Source organism: Micropterus dolomieu, linkage group LG18 (assembly GCF_021292245.1).
Source record: "Micropterus dolomieu isolate WLL.071019.BEF.003 ecotype Adirondacks linkage group LG18, ASM2129224v1, whole genome shotgun sequence".
Classification (NCBI taxonomy): Eukaryota; Metazoa; Chordata; class Actinopteri; order Centrarchiformes; family Centrarchidae; genus Micropterus; species Micropterus dolomieu.
Window position 1 is genome coordinate 23,467,610 of NC_060167.1, and position 23,636 is coordinate 23,491,245.

Genomic DNA, 23,636 nt, shown 5'->3' on the forward strand with positions numbered 1-23,636 from the left:
GACAAACACACAGTGAAAGGTGGTGCATTGCTTACCACAATAACCCACTGCATCTGAGCAGTCTGCTTACAGTAGAGCTCATATCACATAATAAGTCATTGTTTTCACACAGACAGTGAGCTGTGGTTTTGGCTGCAGAAAAACAGAAGGGAACCTACCACACTTGTCTTCGTCGGAGTTGTCCCCACAGTCGTTGTCGTAGTCACATTGCCAGCGGCCTGGCACGCAGCGGTTGTTCTTACAGCGGAACTGGTAAGGTTCACATGTCCGCTCATCTGAGCACCAAACAGACATCATAAGCAAAAGCATGGCCCTATTACCAACTTTCTTTCCTTTCTTTCTCCATCTACCACTCTGTCCTTACCACACTCTTCCTTGGGTTCATCTGAAGCGTCTCCGCAGTCATCTTCTCCGTCACACTTCCAACGTGCCGGGATGCAGCGCCCCGAGTCCTTACAGCGGAACTCATCCACTCCACATGTCATTTGAGCTGCAATAGAGAGGATTTAATGGATTAGACATGTTGACACTAGGTATGGGAATAAAGGCGTGCTCACTCTGTTTCTGTAACAGAATTAACTGATCACAAAGAGATAATAGTGTTCTTATTAATGTTGAAAAATTCAAGAACCATGTCCATGCTGTAGAGGAGACTTCTTTCTTAAGCAGAGGGGTTGTTTTTTACAGTAATAATGAGGTGTATCTTACTGCAGTTGGCAGGCTCGTCAGATCCGTCCACACAGTCATTGTCCCTGTCACACACCCACACCCGTGGGATACAGCGCTTGGTGATCGCACACTGGAACTGGTTGGGGGCACATGTCACTTCCGCTGCACAAGAGACAGACGGATACTCCACTGAATACAGAAGAATCGCTACCTAATCACAAAATCCTCAAATGGCATGCTAAAGCCCTGCCATTGGCCCCTAGAGACTGCAACATTCATTACATCATAAGATGGTGATTTTGCTATTCTTACAGCCTTGCGGGTAAAGGAGCTAAAATGTAAATTTTGACCTTAGGATGGCATGACATACAGTTCATGTAATCTCCCTCTGTGGAGGATGAATGTGCTCAGCAAATGTCATGGCAATTACATTATGAAACATAATTTGGCCTAAGGGCATTGCTAAAAGAAAGGTCAAATTGGACAGAGATCCTCTGGGGAGCGTGAAAGTGTTCAGCAATTTCCTATCTGCTGTTTTGATTTTTGAGATAGAGTATATGTAAGTGGAAACTGTGGCTTAAGGCGATAGAGGAAAAGTCAGGGGGTCACTGCAAACAGTAGGGTTCAAGGAGATTTCTTGTCCTTCTGTTACTTATTGCAGATCGACTCCCTTAGGCACTGCCACTAGGAGGGCAAAAATGTAAAAATAACAGAAGGCTTAAGGGAACTAGAAGGGCAATTAGACTCACGACAGTCTTTCTCATCCTCTCCCTCTCCACAGTTGTCCTGTCCATTGCAACGGAAGATGCCAGGGATGCAGCGACTTGGGTGGCTACATTTAAACTGACTTGGCAGGCAAACATGGATGTCTGGAAACAGAAAGACAACAATAAGTGGTTAACAGCAGATATAGGTTATTAGAGGTACAACTAAGCAAAAAGATTTAAATGCTGGTCTAAAACTGCTCTATATATAAGTGTAATGAGAAAACTTCTATGTATAGGCGCTACATAAGTCAAATTGAACTGAATTGAATTGTACCGCAATTGGCCTCATCAGAGTTGTCTTGGCAGTCATTGTCTCCATCACAGATGTAGGCTGGGTTGGTGCAGATGCCTGTACCACACTGAAACTGGCCTGGTCTGCACTTAAAGTCAGCTATAGTGGCAAAACACAGCACATTATTAACCAGAACAAAGAAGGTTATATGCTGCAACAATGAAATATTATTGTAACGTATTGAAGTCAGGCCGCAATCATCACTCACGGCAGTCTGCAGGCTCATCTGAGTGGTCCCCACAGTCATCTTCAGTGTCACACTTCCACCAGAATGGAATGCACTTGTCATTTTTGCAAACAAACTGAAAGGATGGACGAGAAATAGATTTATGTTCTCGTATTAATAATGTGTTACTATGGTAAATGTCTAAAACAACAGCACCAGGCTAGCTCACCTGACTTGCAGTGCAGTTGGACAAGCACTGTCTGCCATCGGCTGCCAGATAAAAGTTAGTGGGACAGGCACACTTGTAGCCCCCTCCAGGTGAGAGCAGACACAGGTTACTGCAGCCTCCATTGTTGTCTTGGCATGGGTGGCCGGCCACTGAAGAACAAGGAAAATATACATAAAAGTAGAATTAAGGGCAGATCAGACAGGGACCAGGACACAGGTGAAGATTTACATGTGGATGTGATTGACGGGTGACCTGGTTTTACCTTCAGGCTGGCGGTATGGGTGGTAAATATGGACATCCATTGGCCTGTGCAAGGTGCTGATCAGGACGGTCTTGTTCGTTCCCAGGGTTTTATGAGCTCTGTTGATGGACTTTGTCTCCCAGTCTGTCCAGTAGATGTACTCCTCAAACAGAGTCATTGCAAAGATGTGGGGGATATCCTGAACCAGAACTACAGGGGTACAAAGAAAAATAAGTTAGTAACAACGGCTGGAAAAGTCCACGACACACCAACTGAGCTTCTGCGTGTGTTACTTGTGTGTCTGTTGGTTCCATCCAGGCTGGCAAATGCAATGTAGTCCTCTCGAGCGTCGGCCCAGTAGATGCGGTCGTTGACAAAGTCCAGCGTCAGGCCATTAGGCCAGGTGATCTTATCCTCCACAATGACACTCCTGTTGGTGCCATCCATCCCAATCCTCCCTATGTGGGGGCTGTCACCCCAGTCTGACCAGTATAAGTACCTGGCAAGGATGTGCTGGATTAGTTAGGTTTATTGGCCATAACAAATCAGAATTTAACCCCAACTAGCTTTTGGATGTCTTGTGGTTGTTAACTAAAACAATGATTTCAACACATAGCAAAATCACGTAAAATTACAGAACTTAAAAGTCAGTAGGTAGTTTAACTTTGCAGTAAATAAATGCCACCCATCTGGCATCCGAACACATCCGAAAACTTTTTTTAAAACTAAGTTTTGTCATGTCACTCTTACCCATAGCGTACGTCCACAGCCACAGCACGTGGCTCTCTCAGGCCGCTGTTGACCAGAACTGTCCGGTACGCTCCATTCAGCTTTGACACCTCGATAGTGTCCCTTCCCTTATCGCACCAGTACAGGTTTCCTCCCACCCAGTCGACTGCCAGACCGTCTGGGTTGCTGAGTGATGTGCGATGAAGGACCTAACAAATGAGCAGGCAGTGAATACTTTCGGAATCTGTGCCTCACAGCGATGAAGTTAATTTTTTCTTTTCTGGGCATTCACTGCACACGCATACAAATGAAGATTAGTTAATCATTTTAAATGCTGGTTTTATGTTGAAACCAAGAAGCACATTTCACTGTCCGCTATCTTCCCTTCATCACGACGCTGCCACACTGACCTGAACATCGCTGCCATTGATGTGCATGCGTCGGATCATGCTGCCCTGGGTGGTTACGTCTGTCCAGTAAATCATCTGCTGGCGATAGTCGAAGTCCAGAGCCACAGCATTGTTCAAGCCCTGTCAAAGCACAGGAGCTGCATTAGTCTGGGACGGAAATAAACCTCTGCAGAATAGTTTGCAGGATTTAAGCGCTTCAAAGGGATGTACTGTATTTGCAAGTCTCACCTGTTTGAGGAGTGTGTAGTTGGAACCATCTAAATTGAGCTTCCTCAGATAGTAGCGGTTGGCAAAGATCAGGAAGGGTTCCTCATCTGCAGGGAGGAAGACATGTGAGTGGATTTACTGTAAACACTTCCTGAATGTTATTAATCTCGTCATGTCTCCTACCAGAGGTGGATTTGCATATGGTGGGATTTTCGGGGCTAAGCTGGAAACCCTCCACACACAGGCAGTGGAAGCTGCCGTGTGTGTTGATGCAACGCTGCGTGCAGGGATAGGTGGTTGTGCACTCATCTATGTCGACACAAGTCTTCCCGTCATCTTTCAGATGGAAGCCAGGGTGGCATCTGCACTGTGAGGACGAAAAGCACAGAGCAGGTAAAGCGACACTGCATGCTGCAGACTCAGGTCAGAATTTCATGGCGTTCACTTACTTTGAAGCCGATTTTAAGGTCTTCGCAGAGCTGGGAGCAGCCGCTCAGCTTGCTGTTCAGGCACTCGTTAATAAAGCAGTTCAGCTCGTCTGAGCCATCGCCACAGTCGTCCTTATGGTCACAGAGCAATGTCTCGTTGACACAGTTGCCATTATTGCAGGCGTACGTGGTGTCGTTGCATTTCTTCTCTATTCCATGAGAGAAAGAAATGGAATGAGAAACAAATAGGGAGAAAATTTCATTTCAATTAGTGCTCTGATAAATCAGAGCCTCAGGAATTAATGTCACTAACGACTGTTGAGAGTGCTTTCAAATTGCCACAAAGATAATAACACGTATTGGTGTCATATTCACTTTATGTGCATTAACATACGTACACATACAGGATATGCCTTCTCCACGTTTACTTTCTGTACTGCTCATATGCTGTTTGTGCTATAATGTTTGTCCTTTATCTTGGCTGCATTTTAAATTTTAAATCACACCGCCACATCACACTGATGTCAATTAAAGTACTAAGTTAATGTGTCTCTGGAGTGAATGTGGGGGTCTAACCTGGACCATTGCAGTGTGGGTTCTTGGGGGCTTCGTCTGAGTGGTCATGGCAGTCAAAGTCTCCATCACACTCCCACGAACTCTGGATGAGGCAGCGTCCGTTGGCACAGCGGAACTCATTGGGTCCACATGTCGGATATTCTGCAGCAAGAAACAACAGGAGGAGAGTTTAACTCTATGTTTAAACCAAGAGCAAGAGCGGGAGGAGATAGTCTTTTTTTTTTTTCTTAAATTGCCCCATCGGGAATAAGAGGTCATGTTTCCACTCACCACACTCCTGGGACTCATCTGAGCCGTCGCTGCAGTCGCTGTCATGGTCACACACAAAGTGCTTGGGGATGCACTGCCGGTTCTGGCACATGAACTCATTGCTGCTGCACGTGTTGTTGAACACTGAGACATAAAAAAACAATGTTTTATGGCTTTTCTTTCTGGGTTATTAAAATGGTTTTTTTTTACCATCAGCCTGCACTCACCACAGCCAGCTTTGACGCTCTCGTCAGCCCCATCACTACAGTCTTTGTCTCCGTCACACTTCCAACGCTGAGGGATACACTTCTGTGATCCAGGACATTGGAATGCCTCGGGACTGCAGGTTTTGGTCTCTGTGTTGCATAGAAAGGTTACTGCAGATGATTTGGATGCCTTTTGTTGCCACGAACATTTGTGAATATGCTGTGAATTCCCGAACACAATCACATAATTATATTTTTGGAATTTTTCAAAGGCAGAATTGAAACTGTGAAGTTAAAATTCTTTGCATCCATGGCAATGTTTTTGCCAATATTGTGCAGAGTTACCACGCAAAATAGATGACGTGCATGCAGACTAAAGCTCTAGCTAAAAGAGTATCACAATTTCCACAAATGAGAGGATTCCTCCAAGTTTGAGAATGTCATGCATGTTCACATTTCCCCACAGAAATCTCCTGTCCAAAGGTGCTGTATGTGTGAGCACTAATGGTTCGTGTGTTTGTGTTCACTAAAGGTTTGTGGCTAACACTCACTGCACTTGCTGTCCTCATCGCTGTTGTCACCACAGTCATCCGCTCCATCACAGACCCAGCGGTTGGGAATGCAGCGGTGGTTCGCGCACTCAAACTGAGAGGCTGAGCAGAATTTATCTAGAAGGCCCAGAAATCATGCATGAAGTTCAAAGCACCAAAACAAAGTAATGGTCTGTTGCACTTCAGCTTGTTTAGGTCCCAGTTTCTAAACTTACCACAGTGAACCTCATCTGCGCCGTTCTCACAGTCGTTCTCCTTGTCACAAGTCCAGCTCATGGGGATGCAGCGTCCACTAGGACAGGCAAAGAAGGGCGTAGGACACTTTGTTTTCCCGCTCCCTGGTAGAGGGACAGAAAAGTGGCAAGTTAAAGAAGAAAACATTAAGGATTTAAGCCAGCATAACCACAGTTTAATGGATGAAAACATTGGTTGTTTTGGTTTTGTTCCATTTGAATTAATCCAAATTGGACTCTAATCCATCTGTGAAAAAAATAATTATTTCACATGTTCCTTGAATAGTACTTGTAAATCTAGCTAGCAGTGACAAAATATGTGTATGTCTGAGGGTGATAAAATACCTGGGCAATTTCTTTCATCTGAGAAGTCCCCACAGTCATTAGCTCCATCACACTGCCACGACGGGGCATAGCAAAGTGTGGTGAACTCGCACTTCTGAAATGTCACTCCCTTCACTCCTTTCACTCCCAGACGGAAGTAACTGGAACAGTCCGTGGCAGCTTAACAAAGAGAGAAGGGCTCCTTTATACTGTAGCCTGGGAGAAAGTGTTGCCTTTTGTCCCATTACATTTAGTAATTCTGACTGAATCTGATCATTTTAACTTACTGCAGTTCATCTCATCACTGGCATCCTCACAGTCCACTTTCTGGTTACACTTGCTGGAGTTGGAGATGCAGCCTCCGTCTCTGCACTGGAACTGATCGGCTGAGCACAGTGTGGCTGACAAACACCAAAACAAAGACACGGTGTTTAGGCAGAACATAATTTGAAAATGTCATATGACAGCATGCGGGGGGAAAAATACTTGTTTCATCAGGAGACAAGACTCACTGTTGCAGAAGACTTCATCAGAATTGTCTCCGCAGTCGTCCTGCCCGTTGCACCAGGAGCTATGCCCCACACAGCGGCCATTCACGCAACGTCTGTAGCCCTTCTTGCACACACGGTTGGCTGAGAACCAGACAGAAAATGATTCGGACTCAAATTACAAACGTCAACAACAAGAATAGGGGCAAAACTGATTCCACTCACCACAGTATGACTGTTTCTCATCAGACTTGTCCTTGCAGTGGGCCATGCCATCACAAGTCAGGGTGTAGTTAACACAGTCTCCATTGCCACACTCAAACTCATCAATGTTGTTACATGTAGTGTTGAGGGCTGTGAAACCGAGACAGAAAAATGCACTTAGGAAGAGTTGCTTACCCCGAGGCACGCAGGAACATTTTCACTGCTCATTCAAAAATATATATTAAATATTTATTAAAATATTTTAATAAAACTGTGTGCAGAAGATAACTTTTTAGATACATACAAATTTCTACGGTATCACCTCTCTGCGATAGTTTGTATGATTCCCTGCCTTGTATTACCTATGCAGGTGTTGTCATCCAAAAGCTTTCTGTCGCCACGGCAGCTGCAGTTGACCCTTCCCTCAGAGGTCAGCAAACACAGGTCCTGACATCCTCCGTTGTTAACGCGGCACAGAGAGAACTCACCTATGCAGAGATGAGGAGAGTTAGGGAAGGCTGACCACACAAACCTGCACATATTGACACACACACACACATGCTAAGAATTTCTAATCCACATTCCTGACACACAAGCAAATACTAAACACACACATCCACATCAGCAGACAGATACGCCTGCATGAACGTGGCAATGGCTCTGCCTCCACTGAATGCATAATTCAATGTGACTCAATCTAAATGGGATTTGCAGCTATTACCACTGGCTCTCGGCTTGTATGGTCGCTGTGGGTATTGGAGCGCAAGAGAGTTTACTAAATGAGGCAGCTCGAGGGAGAAGATGGTCGACAATATGGGAGAGAGAGAGAAAAAAATGCAGGGCTGCACTGATTTAAAAAGATACAGACAATAGGAGACGGAGAACAAGATGAGTTGGAGAAAGTGGTGGAGAAGAAGGATAAAGGTGAAGAACAGCAATTCAGCCGGCACTTGTGTGTGTGTGTGTGTGTGTGTGTGTGTGTGTGTGTGTGTGTGTGTGTGTGTGTGTGTGTCTGTGGTAATATAGAGCTGATGTTGGGGTTGTGAATGACAGGTGGGCTCATTGTGGTAGTGTCTGTAGCGCATCAGCTCCAGTGTCACTCTTAGATTACTTCTGTCACCTTATTAACGGCTCTGTTGGAGCAGAAAAACATCTTTGATCATGTGTTTTGTGTTTGTGAGTGTTCAAGTGTAACACAAAAGAATAAATTAAAACTTTTCTGTTAATTAGTTTGATGTGTAATGACCTTACTGCCCTGATGTAGTGTTACTTTCGTCAGACGAAACTAAATGAAATATATTTGTCAACAACCTTTTTTTCCCTGACTAAAATGAGACGAAGACGAGACGGCGACAATGTCCTTAAACGCTAACTGTGACTATATTAATGTGCAATATTGTTGGCGAAAGGCGACTAAAATGTAATTCATATAATAAAAACATTAATAAAATCTCTCTTTCTCTTTGTCAGTATAATGAGGAGATCAAATATCACAGGCCATATTTTCTCTCTCTAAATTTTCACTTCAACAGTGTTCATTCAGAAGTATTTTTTTCTTCCTGTACTTTGAATGCTGGGCGACCGGGGCGATGCCTGGTGCACGAGGAAAACGCTACTGTACGGTGGAGGATGCTATGGAGATGCTAAGGGAAAGAGGCGCTTAGATATTTGGTCCCATTTCAAATACAGTGAGGTGGACAAAAAAAAACAGAGCGCCTAATTATATGGGACGGCAAGCAATGTGGTTCAGGGTGAGAACTGGAGAGCCAGGGGGAGCTCCCCTATAAAAGCATGATTTGTGATATTTTGGGGGGTCTCTAAAATATTAATAGCATGCTTTATTGCCATTAATCTCTATATTTCTCTATCATCATGGATCATGCGGAGCGTCAGACTTCATCCAGCCAGAGGGAACTATCACCTGACTGTACTCATCGGGCCAGTCGCTTCACGATCTCCTGTTTCTGGTCCGCCCCACTCCCTCTCCGGAACGGGTTGTGACGCTAGCACGACCGACACGTTGTGAACTGTTCGTGATCGTTCCCTCTGGCTGGATGAATATTACACATGAGCCATGGGGGCTCCACGCAGCGCCACGCAACTTTCTAAATTCTTTCCTCTCACGGAGAACAGAAAGGTCAGGTAGCGAACACAGTCACAGCTGAGAAGAGTTATTGTAGCAAAATGGCTACATCTGATAATAACAATAATTATTATGATAATAAAACAAACATGCCTGATACTTTCAACGTCAGCCCCAGACCTACATGCTTGCAGCTATTAATGATTCAGCAGTAAGAATCAGAGTCGGCCTAACAAGGACATTTGACACAGGACTGAGACTAAGACTAAGGCTAAATTTTAAAAAGGCTGACAAAATTAACCCTACCCTGATGTAATCACTAAGAAACGATAATCGGAAGAAACGATGAAATTTGAAGATATTACCTCATGTTGTACATAACTTATCATAAATGTAAAAAAGTGTTTATATATTTTACAATTTGAAACTATGTGCTGTACTGTAGTGCACTATAAGATGACATACATTTGCCAAATGCCAGAGATTTTGTTATACCTTAATTACATCGACATGTATTTAATTTGCAGGATTAGCCAAAAATGGGCATTCTTGTATACGTATTTTATCCTGTATTTTATCCTTTATTTCCCAGGTAATGTACAAAAAATCGCAATATCCATTCATACAGGATAAAAAGTTGCACCGTGTTTAAGGATTTTATCACTCAGTCCTACATGTTATGTACTTCAAAAATACTTCCCCTCAAAGTCTCACTATAGAGACCAGTAATGTCACAACACACACACACACACACACACACACAAACACAAACAGCCTACTGTAGATCCCTCACTCAAAAACTCACAGCTATTGGTGTCGTTGGCCACTGCGACGATACCCATTGGCTGCTGAGGTATGTCAGCACGCAGCAGCTTCATGTCTCCGCCTGTGTATTTGTCAGCCCGAAGCACAGCCCTCCTCACCCAGTCAGTCCAGAAGATGTAGTCCCCGTACACAGCCAGGCCAAATGGATGGACTGGCTCATTCTTCAACACCACCTGTAGGGGGAAGCACCACCACAGTCATGACCTCATACACTCATACACTTCCAGCCTTGCATCAAACTTGGAAGGATAAACAAACTGACGGCTGTTTTTAGGTAACTCCATGATACAATCATTCTGCAGGACAAATATTTTCATTATGCGGCATGACGTGTGCTGTGTGTGGCTGCATGCCAGTGTGTATGTCACTCACATAGCGACGACTTCCGTCATACTCGCAGCGCTCTATCTTGTCAAGTGTGGCGTCAGAGAAATAAAGTTTTTCAGCGCGGTGGTCTATGGCCAGGCCGTTAGGGGTTCGGATGTCATTGCCAATGATCACAATGACGTTGGCGCCAGTCAGTGTGGCACGCATGATACTGGGAGACTGCTCATTCCAGTTAGTCCAAAACATGAGGCTGCAGGAGAGAGTAGGAATCAGTAATGTGAGTGTGCAGAAATTTCTAACATAATTAGGAATACATGCAAAATAGCATGAAATGAATGAACGAATGCATTAGTTCTAACCTCTGACACTCGTCAAGGACAAAGGCTCTGGGGTGATCATCTCCTGACATGGAGACCACAGTGTGCCTGTCAACAGCGCCCCAGCGGTTCTGATCCACAGTGTGGCGGGTGATGGTTGAGGTGGTGTAGCTGGTCCAGTACAACATATCCCACCCCCTGTGGTATGCCAAGCCCTCCACCGAGCCGACATCTAAAAAAGAATGAAGGAATCAAGAGAAGAGGGGGAAGGGAAGATGGATACATAAAAGAGCAGAAAAAGGGGAAAAGAAAAAGAACAGACAGACATTAAACCACAAAGGGGGAGAAGACAGAAAAGAAACGAGGGAAAGGAAAACAAGTACGTCAATCCCAGTACTATGTTAAAAGGCCAAGTGTGGACTGTCTGGCAGCAGCTCAGTACTGGCAGACTGCTATGTGGCAGCACAGAGTCAGGGCTACGGACATGACAGCTTGGTATTAATGACCAAGAACACAGTGTGATTTGAGGCTTTTATCCAACAAATAGCTCACTAAAAAGGTCACCATAACAGTTGCCGGCAAGCTATTACTTTCCATCGCACTACCTCATCAACACATGAGGAGTAAAAAGTAATTTTTTCGGCCGCACAGCCTTGAAATGAGTAAGAGGTTGTGAGCTCCTTGCCTGCACAGGGGCCAGAGGACAGACAAGAGTCAGCCAAGGATGGAGGAACACAAAGTTCTGTAGCTGCAGATAGAGAACAGCTGCTACTTTAGGAAGAGTACATCTGAAAACAGCCACACATCAGATCACTCCAATGCCAAATAATTGGTAATAGTTGCCTTCTTGTTACTGTTATTGCAGTGAAACAGTGCAGGCCTAATGATTACAGCAGCCTTTTCCTGGGCTGGATAAGATCTCACTCTGTCACAACTTGGGGCCGGAGGATCAGTGAGGTTCACCACCAGGTGGGACACTTAACACTACACCTCAACATCTCCAGTGTTACAGCACGGGCACGAATCAACATTTGTCTGGCTCATGCTAGGAGACTGTGAATGAAGCAAAGCAACTGGAGAGCTGAGCAAAGGAATGCCAAGGCAAAAAAAACAACTCCCCTCTGCTTCTCGTGCTCATAAATCAATGCCCTAAAAATCGATGAGGACCAACATGAAATCCATTCACCCCTATTTCCTCTTTCTTTAGTGCTGTTAATGAATTGTAAATCTCTAGCCTGCAGCACCCCCTACCCAAATTCTTGCTTTTCAGTTCTGTTTATCTTCACATTGTTGACCTAAGCCTATCTGGGTTTCTGTACGTTTTCGCTTGTTTTTTACAATAATACAGATGAGCTGAATTTATAGCTCAGCTGGTAATGCTGACACTGATAGATTTTTATTGCAGTTATTTGCAGTAGGTGTGATAGCAGTTCAGCGCTTGCTATCACGCAGGCAGTCAATAATTACCCTGATTTCTGAAGGCAAACACTATTTCACTTGGTCTCTCTGTGTATATACCATATCTGTTTGTTCTGTATATGTGTGTGCAGGGACAACAATTCTAAAAAATTACAAATCCTTTCAGAATATTTACTGAAACACTGGACCCTGGGAAAAACTTTGTTTGGCTTCAACGGGCCCTCCCACAGCGAGCAGGCCAGCCCATCTCTCGCCTGCTCTATGATAATCAGTCCAGAGTTCACCTGCCGTTTACTTGGTTTCATCCTCTCTTACTCTTGAGCTATTCGCCTCGATTTTTTCCTCCTCTGCTAGAACTGTGTTTCTCAGGAGATCCATTCCTTGAAGGCAGGAGTACGGCTGATTGTGGATTGCTGAGCACAGGGGCCTGATTGAGATGTCACATGGAATAGCCACCTGCTCTGAGGTGACAGGAAATCACACAATCTACAGCATTTAGCACTTGGGTGCTCTTAACAAAATCCAGGGGGAGGGGATGAAAACCCCAGAGTGTCTTGACTTCACTGGAGGGGTCTGATGTTATTTCACTCACTTTTACCACACCTATCCAATCAGAGGAGGGGCTGATTACAAGGACTGGAATGGCTTGATTCACATACAGGTCTCTAAATGTGTTTTAAAAAACAATTTTAAGAGGCGGTGTCATGTGTAATGTGTGTAGATGTATTTATTCATGTATTTAACATCCATTATTAGCCTTTTTTTGTTGGTAAATTGTACCATCAACCATAGGAAATGATTAGAACTCTGTGTGATGTTATTTCTAAGTAAACTGCTATTGACCCACAGCATGAGTAATCATTCCCACATGTATTATCAGTAGTTTTATGGCGGCTTGAGCATATTTGACCTAACCAAAAGCAAACTGCGTTTTAACAGTAGCAGTATGACCGGAAGACATCTCCATAACTGAAGACAGGATGTTGCTGTGGAACTCTACACGTTCAGTGGATCTGCTGGGGAACAGCAGTCACACTGGGTTGGGCAATGTGGAGCAGGTCCTAGTCCCGATTTTAGATGCACTGATTCTGATGCTGGGAGTTGGCGGGCACACAATGGTGATGGTGATCCTATGTAGAAGGCGGAGAAGGGGGTTGGGACGTATTGGACAGTCTCATCAAAGCTCCATGACAGGCACAGGAACAGACGTCCTGCTGCTGGGTCTGAGCGCTGCAGACCTGCTTTTGCTCTCCATGCTTCCCTTCCACACTGTGTCCATAGCCATGCAGCAATGGCCATTTGGGGACGTCATGTGTCGTCTGGTGGGCTTCATGGGATCGGCCTGCTCCTCGGCCAGCGTCTTTACACTTGCCACGCTGGCTGTCTCTCGCTATTTGACAGTGGTGCAGCCTGCCAGAGCCTACTGTCTCCTCTCCACTCGCCGGGTGTCCATAGCTGCTGTGCTCCTCTGGGTCCCGGCCTGCTGCCTGGCTACTCCTCAGCTGGTTTTTCGCTTTGTGGGAACCCAGCGCCGAGCCGATGATGGCCTCGCTTGCTTTGCTTTCCTGTTCCACCACGACCAGCTGATCTATGGATTGTTCCACTTCCTGGTGGCTTTCTTGCTTCCACTGGTCACCATTGCAGTGGCGTACAGCAGAATCTACATTTTTCTGTGGGCAAGTCAGCATGACGGCAGGGCCCCCCAAGTAGAGCGCTACCAGAGCAAAGTGACCCAGACGTCGGCAATGTTAGTGCTGGCTTTTACCCTATGTTGGCTGCCGTCCTATGGCCTGACGCTGGCCTTATTGGCAGATGAAAGCTCAGGGGCCATAGGCGCCTCGCCACGTTATGGCCCTTTCAGCGTGTTTGCACGCCTAATGGCGGCCTCCTCTACAGTGATGAACCCAATCCTCTATGTGCTGATGTCCCAAAAGTTCAGAGAAGACCTACTGAGGTTGTTCAAGGGGGGAGGGCAAAGAGCCAGTGGGAGTGTGGCTATGGCTGCTGCCTGACAGTATTACTATCAACAACTATCACCTACTTAACAAAGCAACAGACAGCACTTAAAACAACAGACAATTCAACATATTTGTTTCTTAACATTAACTGGTTGTCTGGATATTGTACAAGAAGATCAAGTGGACAATCCTGAATCATGCATTCCTTGTAAAACAGTTTGAAGTAAAGGCACTTTGGTAAAACATTAACAGCGCACCTGTGTTTTGTTGTGCTGAGATAAAGTGAATGAAGGTCTATCTGTATGGTCACAATCTCCCCTTCTGCTCCTGAGTTATGGTGTTAAATAATGGATTAAAAAAGTTGACCATGGACCTTTTGGGTAAAACATGTCCTCACTTCTATGTTGTATCCTGTTAAACATCTGTATGAAATGTCAGAATTATAAAAAACAAAAAACGTGTTTGGTAAGGTCATTTTGAGGTCACAGTGATCTTCACCTTTGAGTTAAAAGTGTCACCAATTCATTATCCATCCAACTGTAAAATATAGTTATCAATTCTTGAACCATGGACCTTGACCTTTGACAACCAAATTCTAATCAGCACATCCTTGATTTTATGCCAAATTTGAAGAAATTCTTTCCAGGCGTTCCTGAGATTTCACATTCTTGAGAAGGGGATGGACATGAGGTCACAATGAGCCTCAGCTCAAATCAGCTCATCCGTCTGTCCAAGTGGATGATTGTGCAAAATTCCAGGTGTTCCTGAGATACTGCGTTTATGATAATGGGACAGACTGACGGATGGACAACCTGAAAACATAATTAAAATCTTTCTTTTTTTGTTTCTAGTTTCGCTACACATTCAGAATAAAAGCTTACTGGTTGTGTAAGATCAGTAGGAGTGTTTTTTTGGGAACTCCAGCTGTTTTCCTCTCCAAGATTTCTCACTAGGAGGTCTGATGTGACTCTTGACTTATGACAGTACACTGTAGATAAACCAGGAAATAAACTGTCTGGAGGCCAAAAGGCTGACGAACTAAAGATGTAGGAATACTTACTCTCTACCACGGTCTTGCGGTCGGATCCATCATCACTGATCTGCTGGATGTTGCCGAAGTGGATATCACTGAAGAAGATACGGTTAGCGCCCTTTCCTCCACCTCCTCTGTAATCAAAAGTGAGTGCAATGACATTCTTCATGTGCTCGGGGTCCTCGAATGGTTTAATTGGTGCATTCAGGTTGTTTTCGTCTGACAGGTGGACACTCTTCAATATGGTGCGCTCTGAGTAGAGCAGGTAGCCATCATAGTCACGGCAGCTGCTGCCGTCTTCAGCCAGCATGCCGTGGGCACAGGCACATGTACGCTGTCCGTTGCCACGGTAAAGGCAAAGCTGCTGACACCCGCCATTGTTGTCTTTGCACACGTTTGTTCCTGTACACAGACATGAAATCCATGAAATAATTATCATCTACAATTCAATTTTTTTAATTTAAAAATGGAATTGCACAAAATAAATGCACTGTAACATGATAGATGTAAGTGTTATGTGACATTTATGAAGTAGTTAATTAAGTATTTATTTAACAGAAATACAAATACCTTGAACAATGCTCAGCTTTCGCATGTAAAGCAGACATTTTACAGTTTTAAAATAAACACACCGATGCTAACCTTGCTGCCTGGCCCTGTTGAAAACCTTGATGTCTTTGAGCTGCACCCCAATACCCGTCCTCAGAGACACAGAGTCTGTGGCATTGTCCTTGCTGCCTCTCTTTATGGAGCCATTAGCATGCGTCCTGGTTCAAAGCAGACAAAAAAATTAAATAGTGTTTGAAGCTTGCAGATGAGAAAAATATTACAACTGTGGGCAAATATCCCTCACAAATCATCCCAAAGTGAGAACAAGTAAAACTGATGGGGGTATATCTGACCTGTCACTCCAGTAGATGTAGCTCTCAAACACAGACACAGAGAACATGTCCATGTTGTTGCTGGCCAGCACCACTTCCCTGTTCTCTCCAGTCTCCAGGTTGATGCGCTCAATCTTGTCCGTCCTGGCATCACACCAGTACAGCAGACTCTCCTACACATGCCCAGACAGTAATGGTTGAGATAATGCTGTGATGTCCACTGTCTACCCTGTAGCATTATGATATAAATGCCAGAATGGTTGGTTATACTGCACCTCATAGTCAACAGAGATGCCGTTGGGCCAGCTGATACTGGCATTGACCAGGATAGCCCTCTGAGAGCCATCCAGGCGAGACCGTTCAATACGGGGGTACTGGCCCCACTCTGTCCAGAACAGGTAGCTACACACACACACACATACACACACACAAACACAGCAAAGCACAGACATAACCTCCTCAGTAATCTATAAAGAGATAAATTACAGAAACTAAAGACAGCTGCAGTATTAATTGGAGATAGGCCCAGTATTGTTGTTTCCTCTCACCCTTTCGCAGGGTGGACAGTGATAGCACGAGGCTTGTCCAGGCCCTGGGAGATCACCACATAGCGGAAGGAGCCATTCAGTCTAGCCACCTCAATCACATCAAAGCCTTGGTCCGTCCAGTAGATGTTTCCTGTGTAGGACGGAGTGGGAAACTGTGAGGTTCTGGCAGATCTGAGCATGTGCATGTGCTGCATGTATAGTGATGCAGATATGTGCCCTGTCTGACCTTTTTTGGTACTTAAAGTTACATTAATTGACCTAAGAAATTAATTATTCAGGTTTCTTTTTGTTGTTTCTCTTCTTTTCTAGGTGTATCTCCTTCCTGTTTTCTCAGTTAATACAATCCGTTCCCCTACTGTGGAGAGACTTCCTTCCTGTGTGGTTATAGACAGTGACAGTCTGTGCAAGGATTATAGATATTCTGCAAAAGTAAAACACAGTTTATAAACTACACTTTTTTTATGTCTGAAGTGTGTCTTACCTGCTATCCAGTCGACAGCAATGCCCTCCACCCTACCGATGCCATTAGTGACCACGTCCTCTCTCCAGGTCTGGTCTCTCTTGGCCCTGCTAATGGTGCTCAGGCCCATGTCCACCCAGTAGATAGTGTCATTGTCTGTGAAAATGAATGAAACATAGTTAGACTGAATAGAAATTTCCCATCCGCCTTATACAGTTTAAACTCAATTGGTTTCTCCTCTCATAAGTAGTCAGATCTAGTATTAACAGGGCCGTGTAGAATCTCTAGTATAGAGTGTGACAAAGGGCGTCCGGGCAGGGCCGAGTAGAGCTGAACGTTTTTTTTCTTTGCGGTTTTGACTGTTTAACAGAGCCAAGAAGAATTAAGTTTTCTCAGCTGTTTGGACTGCTTTTACCAAGAAAGTAGCGCAATCTTACTCACAGTGACGATCATGAATAAGGGGAAATATCGTACGAGTTTTTACTGCAAAAAATATAAGGTGAAAAGGCTGACTATTCGTAACCCATTAGAATTATGGGTGAACAAATAGGTTTATTGGGTAAATTAAATTGTTTTTATTTTCTATTTGACTTTTTTAGAAAATTGTATTATGTGTTTTTTAATATTTCCCTATGTTGCTTTTATGTTTTATGTAAAGCACTTTGAATTGCCTTGTTGCTGAAATGTGCTATACAAATAAACTTGCCTTGCCTTACAGTAACACATACTAAAAGCAGTGGAAAAGCTGTTATTTCAGCTACATCAAAGAGACAAAATACCTTCATGCTGGGCTAACTCTTCCTTATCTGCCATTTTAATTAAAAAAAACATGTTATAAAACTTCTCACCAGCATGGAAATCTATGCCCACAGCCAGGGATGTGCCTGACACTGGTACCAGGGCATCAGACTTGTCTGCTGGATCCAAAGGAATACCACGTATGCCTTCATGCACAGAGTACAGCAGGAAAGAGCCAACACCTGCAGCAAAAAAAGTGTATGTTGCGTCACACATTTATCATTTTCATCAGTTCCTGAATTTAAATTTGGCCGAATAAAGAATGTATTATGTGTATAAATGTGTCTTACCCTCACAAGACTGCTGCCCTGTGCGCAGGCTGTATCCTGCAGTGCACATGCAGGCTCTGGTGGTTGGGGAGGTGGGGAGACACAGCTGGGAACAGTCTCCATTGTTATTGCTGCAGAGATTGGTGCCTGGGAACACGAAAGCACGAGCACAAATACACAAAACAAATCAAAGAGGAGTTACAGAGACATAAACAGATGTGCTTTGGCATAGATAAACAGGCTACATGGAGCAAGCAAAAACAGACCTTCAATGAGACATGGACATATTTTCTTTCTCTACTTATATTTATATATTTTTTTGCTAAGTCATTTAACCTAAACATGTTGCTCAGAAAAAGTTGGCGAGTGGCAGCCAGCCCTGCACCTTTCTGGACAGTTTCATTGTAGATTTTCATGTGCATCATCGGGGACGTGCTGTTCCTCAGGACTCTCCAGCTGCCACCGTCCTTCTTGTCACAGGTTCCTATCTGGTCAGTTCCTTGGTCCGCCCACCACAACTTTTCGCCTAAAAGGATACAACACACAGCAGGCTGCTCAACACACTCCATTAAAACCAAACCTGGCACTGGATTGAACTCTCGCTACATACATCACTGGCTAAAAATACCATTTTCTGGAGACCTACCCATGATGGCCAGAGCAGTGGCCTTAGTCAGCTTGCCCTTTACGCCCTCAAGCACTTCCAGTCCAGAGCCGTCCAATTTACAGCGGTTGATGGTGCTGTTTCCTGAGCTGATCCAGTACAGCTGCTCAGTGTCGAAGTCAATGGAGAGACCTGGAAAACATGTGAGAGATGATGTGCAATGGCCTGCCCTGTCACTTGGGTGCGCTGTCTCTCACGCAAAAAGGTATACTGTATGTCACTCACCGACGGGGCCTTTTTGGTTGGTGAACAGGACACTGCGGTTGCCGCCGTCTGTGTTTGCCATGTTGATGGTGTCTCCATCTGTCCAGTAGAGTTTCCTGAAGGAGGAGGGAGAACTTAGAATTTTTTTTATCAAACTTAGTCAATATGCCTAATAAACACTCACAACACAAACCTCATTGCTCAGTGTATGGCAAAATTGGAGGGGCTTTCTTATTGACAATACAGTGTAATAAACTTGTGATTTGAGGGAATCAATTAGCAGTGCTGAACTTCCAGTCACACTGAGGCCAATCCACCTCACCTCACACTCTCCTCTCAAATATATCTTACTACAACAGCACATATTCCAATAACATCTCAGGCATCCTGTATGTACACACTTATCTTGGCAGGACTGGATTTGGGTACTATACACCTTTCAAATGGAGTGCAGACATCTCTTGAGCTACATTCCTTCATTCCCCTTGGAGATTTGAAAGCTTTATCATCTGATTTTTTAATTACTACTTGAAACTTAAAATTGCTTTAGTTGGTTTATTGTTGGATGTCTGCCTTTAGATTGGATTTCCGGTGGCCATGGTTGGCATGCTGGTTTTGTGGTTGTATGTTAGATGATACTAAATGTTTTCTCTCTAGAAAAAGTGATCTCATAGAGACTGCCTGGTTAAATAAATGAGCGAAAATAGTAATGCTGTAGAATTGGTGGAGCATCTGGCCTGTAAATCATACCAAACCGTATGTGACTTTAATGGGAAAAAGTGCAGTGTGTTGTTTTACATTTTAAGCCCCTTAAGAAACTGGGTGAAGGAGACAAACTCTCACCAGCAAATTGGACAGTAGAGACCCACTGAAAATCTTTTTCAGAGCAGCCAAAAAATTACCCCTCATTCGTTATGACATCACTGACACCCTCGCTCATTGTGTTTAGACTGTGTATAGTCTATATAGTGTATGTTTAAAGGGTATCTATCCTCTGCCCCCACAACCCACTTCCTGTTAAATCCTACCACATCCACCACGCCCTTAATGTGTTTGTTAACATACCTTTAAATAAAGTTTCTGAAGCATTTAAACGCCCACATTCTTGGGTTTTTGTGTTTTCGCACACACACACACGTGAGTTTGACTTTGTCCCTCCCCGACTCCCTTTGCTCCCACCCACTCCTGGACATATTCTGGGCAGTGTTTGTGTGCCAGAAAGAGGAGACAGACCCAGCATATGCATCCAGCATCTGCTTCTCATTTCCCCCCATGCCAACAATGCTCAGATCGGAAACATTCCTCCGCTTAAATAGGCTAAGTCTTTGAAAGAGTGGAAGGAGTACATGAAAAAAATAACACAAGGAGGCAGACATTTCTTAAGAAAATATCCTTTCTTCATCCACCTCATATATTCAAAAGCACACATATTCCTGCAGCACAAAACTAAATATATAAATACAGATGGTCTCTGCTCTGCTGGTAAGAGGAGAGGCTGAGGCCAGGTTCTGTTTGAGGGACTGATGGAGGATGAGGTTTAAAATTGGAGGGGACCTGATGTAAGATAAACACTGGAACTGAAATAGTGACAAAACGCGACAGAGAAACTGGCTTTTAATAATTCATAGTCTATCAGAGCGCAGAAGCCATGATTCAAAATAAAAATAAAAATGGAGCAAGATGGAGAAAGGGAGCGCCAGAAGAAGAGACGACATGAGGGGAGAAAAATTGGAACCACTTCCTGAGCAAAGAAACAGTCAGAGGTCAGCGACCATCTATACCAAACTACTCCGCCTGTCATCGCTGACTGCAAACAGAGGGGGGCCTGAGAGCCAGACATTGCCTGAGTGTGTTTGATTGTGTGTGTGCACTTCTGTTGTATGTGGTGTAGGTTAAAGGTGAAATCAGGAGGGTGTTTGAGAGCAATTTCTGAAAGCTTAATTTTGACTAAGTGTGACAGCTTTAGTGTGTGTGTGTGTGTGTGTGGGGGTGACTAACCCCAGTATTGGATGCAGCACCAGACAGTGTGGTTTGTCGAGCCCCTGGATGACAGCATTTTTGAAAGAGCCGTCCAGTCTGGCAACATTAATCTGTTTCTTATTGGCATCATAACTTGTCCAGAACAGGTTTCTGGACACCCAGTCCACTGCCAGGCCATGAGCGTTGGGCAGATCTGAGGAAAGATAAACACACAGAGCCATCAATCAACATTGTACAGTCGCATCGTAGAAAAACAAAAATATCAGACGTGCCTTTTACATCATTGTCTAATTCAAAAATCAGAGACAAAAGGGGAAGAACTGCCGTTAAGCCCCTCCTCTATTAGTTAGCTACGCCTGTCAAGATAAGTGTCTGCTCCGATAACTGTGGAAGATTTACCACTCGAAATTCACAATAACTTTTTGAAACCGTGGGTCTTTGATTCCACACAGCAGTAGTCAAGGTGGGTTTCTTGTTTCTAGCCCACAGCCATTGATTTTGTCAGCTTAGCAGATTTTATCACCAGTAGCTAGCTAACTGGCAACTAACTGTGAGTTGGTTGATGTCTTCAGAGGACTTTTTTAACGTTTCCAGAAAGGGTCTTAAATATGCACTTGATGGTTGCACACAGCATGATATCATGCTAAAAGATGGAGGCTAAAGCTATATATCCCAGGCAAAAAAATACTGCCCTCTTACTAGGGCTTCATGAGGACCACTTTGGCAAGTGCCTAAGCTACAAGAACACAACAAAAATATGGAAACGTTTGTACCACGATGCAGTATATTTAGGGTTCCTTTTTTCAGTCTTTTCCAAGCAAATCAGATAATTTATCATGGCTTCGTTTGAATTTCAAAAAACTGAAAAATGTAATAAATGTCTTAAAAAAAGTAATGGGGGTGAAAGCATGAGTGAAAATCTAATATGAAAATGAGCTGAAATCAGTTGCTTTTTTTCTTGATTTTTCCTTCACCTATATCGAGAGCATATTCTGTAGTGATATTGTTTACTGCAAACAGCAATCAACAGTGTCTCCTTTGAGCAGCAAACCTAACTTTTAAAAGCATATGGACATCATATTAAAGTGAAAGCTGCTTCAAATAAATCTGTAACCACTGAAAACAATGAGCCTTAAGTATGGTGTGTATTCTATTTTGTTGCCTTCTCCGTACCAGCAGAGACCACAGTCTCAACTCCCGTGCCATTGATGAAAGCTCTCTTGATGGTCTGTGTGCGGACGTCTGACCAGTAGATACGGTGCTCCAGAGCGTCATAGTCCACCACAGTCACATTGTCAATGTCGGGCACAGTGAAGGAGATGATGTAGTTGTAGTAGGGGTTATCGATGTCCACTCCTCTGATCTCGATCTGGCGAGCATACAGCAGGAACTGGCGAGACTCTGCAGGGTAGGGAACATGTCAACATGCATCCTTCAGTAGTTCCCCAAAGCGTCAGCGTTTAATGGAAGTAATCAGGAGTTAAATGCAGCTTCAAGTCAAAAGTCAAGTGCACACTAATGCCAGAGTTGTCAGGATAGGCTGTTGCAGCATGGATGGGTGCATCTGGGCATTATTGCTGCCACTTGAACAAACAGTTAATCCAATTGCATCTTTGACTCTTAATGATTGTGTCTGGCTTGGCTAACTCAACAGCTCACTGTGACAGCAAGAGTGAATTCAATCAGCGCAGATACATTACAACAGCACCGGTCTCAACAGTGCTATCATCATTTAACTGTGTGCAGCCTAAATGACAGACAGGAGGAGAGGGGAAAAAACAGAGGGAGCGGGAGAGTAATGACAGTGTCAGGCGGTATCGGCCAGGCCAGACTAGGTGGTGGACGTGGAGGGTTGTGGCTGATGCCTGCATCAGACAGAATGGGGCTCTCCATTCCATTACCCCCGAAGATAATAGAAAGTGCTTCCCTGAATACTAAACACACACATTGAATAAACAGGTCCGCTCTCACTTTTCACGGACAGACACTCCAAAGCTGTCGCAGAAATAGCACCTCAAAGTGAAAAAAGTCCAGATTGTTTAATCCTCTCTCTCGTTCCCTCTCGGCTCTCTCGCGCACACACAAATACACAGATGGAAATAAACGATGCTGCAAGGACAGGGATTACACAGTGGCATTCAACAACAATTTTGCCAAGACAAGCAGAGGGGAAAATTGTCTGCTAGCTCAAAGGGGAATCAAATGTATGTTCTCCACAATAACTGCATTTATGTACGTGTGTTTGTGCTTACCGTAGCAAGTGCGTTTGTCAGGGCCCAGCTTCATGAGGTGAGGACAGGCACACGAGAACGTCTGATTGTAGTTGATAAGACATAGATGAGAGCAGGGCTCCTTGCCATCTTTAGCCGCACATGGGTTAGGAGCTACAGGGAAGTGAGTATGGGAAAAATAACTCAGAATGAATAACTAAATATTTCATACATCAGCATGTATATTTCTACATTCACAAGAGTTGTCGCTCTCAAAATGAATACGCTATTTGTAACGGAACAGGTTGCTTCTGTAGCTATATTGTCATGCTTTTCTGAACTCAAATTAAAAAACTGCAGTTTGAAAGTATGTGTATGTTCCCGTGTGTGTTTCTTACCCTGTGGCTGTCTGGATGGATGGTAGACCTGAAGGTCAAAGGGTTGTGTGTTTGTTCTCTGGACAACAGTGACATTGCTTCCTGTCCACTTGTTTGCCTTGGCCAGCGTGTTGGTCCTCCAGTCCGTCCAGTAAACCTCTCCGCCATACATAGTGACGGCGAAGGGATGTGACAGATACTCGTGTCCCCTCAGAACCTCTATCAGTCCGGAACCATCATACTTGGCTGAATAAATGGCATCAGACCTGTGTATGGTGCACATGTTTCAATAAATGTCTGGGTATGACGAAAAA

General features: G+C 44.2%; 2 protein-coding genes across 6 annotated transcripts in view; one reads left to right on the top strand and one right to left on the bottom strand.

Moving 5' to 3' along the window:
• Positions 1–23,636, bottom strand: part of LOC123956477 (low-density lipoprotein receptor-related protein 1-like) — a 101,521-nt gene that overhangs the window by 8,763 nt on the left and 69,122 nt on the right. The window contains exons 27-68 of one of the 2 annotated variants that reach the window (XM_046028685.1): positions 23,344–23,588; positions 22,988–23,119; positions 21,909–22,136; positions 20,754–20,928; positions 18,777–18,871; positions 18,534–18,683; positions 18,273–18,413; positions 17,909–18,034; positions 17,669–17,800; positions 16,842–16,976; positions 16,361–16,490; positions 16,088–16,214; positions 15,834–15,985; positions 15,574–15,698; positions 14,959–15,333; positions 10,564–10,753; positions 10,250–10,454; positions 9,858–10,050; positions 7,332–7,457; positions 6,991–7,119; positions 6,790–6,909; positions 6,565–6,678; positions 6,299–6,457; positions 5,936–6,058; positions 5,721–5,837; positions 5,191–5,319; positions 4,985–5,107; positions 4,715–4,855; positions 4,160–4,347; positions 3,894–4,077; positions 3,732–3,817; positions 3,504–3,623; positions 3,115–3,302; positions 2,658–2,863; positions 2,386–2,574; positions 2,124–2,272; positions 1,937–2,030; positions 1,711–1,827; positions 1,419–1,538; positions 709–831; positions 368–490; positions 159–275 (exon numbers count right to left, since the gene is read on the bottom strand). In XM_046028685.1, coding sequence (XP_045884641.1) covers positions 159–275; positions 368–490; positions 709–831; positions 1,419–1,538; positions 1,711–1,827; positions 1,937–2,030; positions 2,124–2,272; positions 2,386–2,574; positions 2,658–2,863; positions 3,115–3,302; positions 3,504–3,623; positions 3,732–3,817; positions 3,894–4,077; positions 4,160–4,347; positions 4,715–4,855; positions 4,985–5,107; positions 5,191–5,319; positions 5,721–5,837; positions 5,936–6,058; positions 6,299–6,457; positions 6,565–6,678; positions 6,790–6,909; positions 6,991–7,119; positions 7,332–7,457; positions 9,858–10,050; positions 10,250–10,454; positions 10,564–10,753; positions 14,959–15,333; positions 15,574–15,698; positions 15,834–15,985; positions 16,088–16,214; positions 16,361–16,490; positions 16,842–16,976; positions 17,669–17,800; positions 17,909–18,034; positions 18,273–18,413; positions 18,534–18,683; positions 18,777–18,871; positions 20,754–20,928; positions 21,909–22,136; positions 22,988–23,119; positions 23,344–23,588 — 6,341 coding nt within the window. Of the gene's footprint in view, positions 1–158; positions 276–364; positions 491–708; positions 832–1,418; positions 1,539–1,710; positions 1,828–1,936; positions 2,031–2,123; positions 2,273–2,385; positions 2,575–2,657; positions 2,864–3,114; positions 3,303–3,503; positions 3,624–3,731; positions 3,818–3,893; positions 4,078–4,159; positions 4,348–4,714; positions 4,856–4,984; positions 5,108–5,190; positions 5,320–5,720; positions 5,838–5,935; positions 6,059–6,298; positions 6,458–6,564; positions 6,679–6,789; positions 6,910–6,990; positions 7,120–7,331; positions 7,458–9,857; positions 10,051–10,249; positions 10,455–10,563; positions 10,754–14,958; positions 15,334–15,573; positions 15,699–15,833; positions 15,986–16,087; positions 16,215–16,360; positions 16,491–16,841; positions 16,977–17,668; positions 17,801–17,908; positions 18,035–18,272; positions 18,414–18,533; positions 18,684–18,776; positions 18,872–20,753; positions 20,929–21,908; positions 22,137–22,987; positions 23,120–23,343; positions 23,589–23,636 lie in introns of both variants that reach the window. The other variant, XM_046028684.1, reaches the window with a different exon arrangement.
• LOC123956479 (delta-type opioid receptor-like) lies at positions 12,212–14,268 on the top strand. Of its 4 annotated transcripts, none has more exons than XM_046028687.1 (2): positions 12,212–12,601; positions 12,880–14,268. In XM_046028687.1, the coding sequence occupies exon 2, from the start codon at positions 12,921–12,923 to the stop codon at positions 13,950–13,952; it is 1,032 nt and encodes a 343-aa protein (XP_045884643.1). In that variant the 5' UTR covers positions 12,212–12,601; positions 12,880–12,920; the 3' UTR covers positions 13,953–14,268. The 4 variants fall into 4 exon arrangements, with proteins under 4 accessions (XP_045884643.1, XP_045884644.1, XP_045884642.1 ...); XM_046028688.1 differs by having other exon boundaries at positions 12,883–14,268; XM_046028686.1 differs by having other exon boundaries at positions 12,212–12,406.

Bases quoted from the DNA above. Each gene is read 5' to 3' on its own strand.
- LOC123956479 (XM_046028687.1), top strand. From the start codon at position 12,921: ATGTTGCTGTGGAACTCTACACGTTCAGTGGATCTGCTGGGGAACAGC.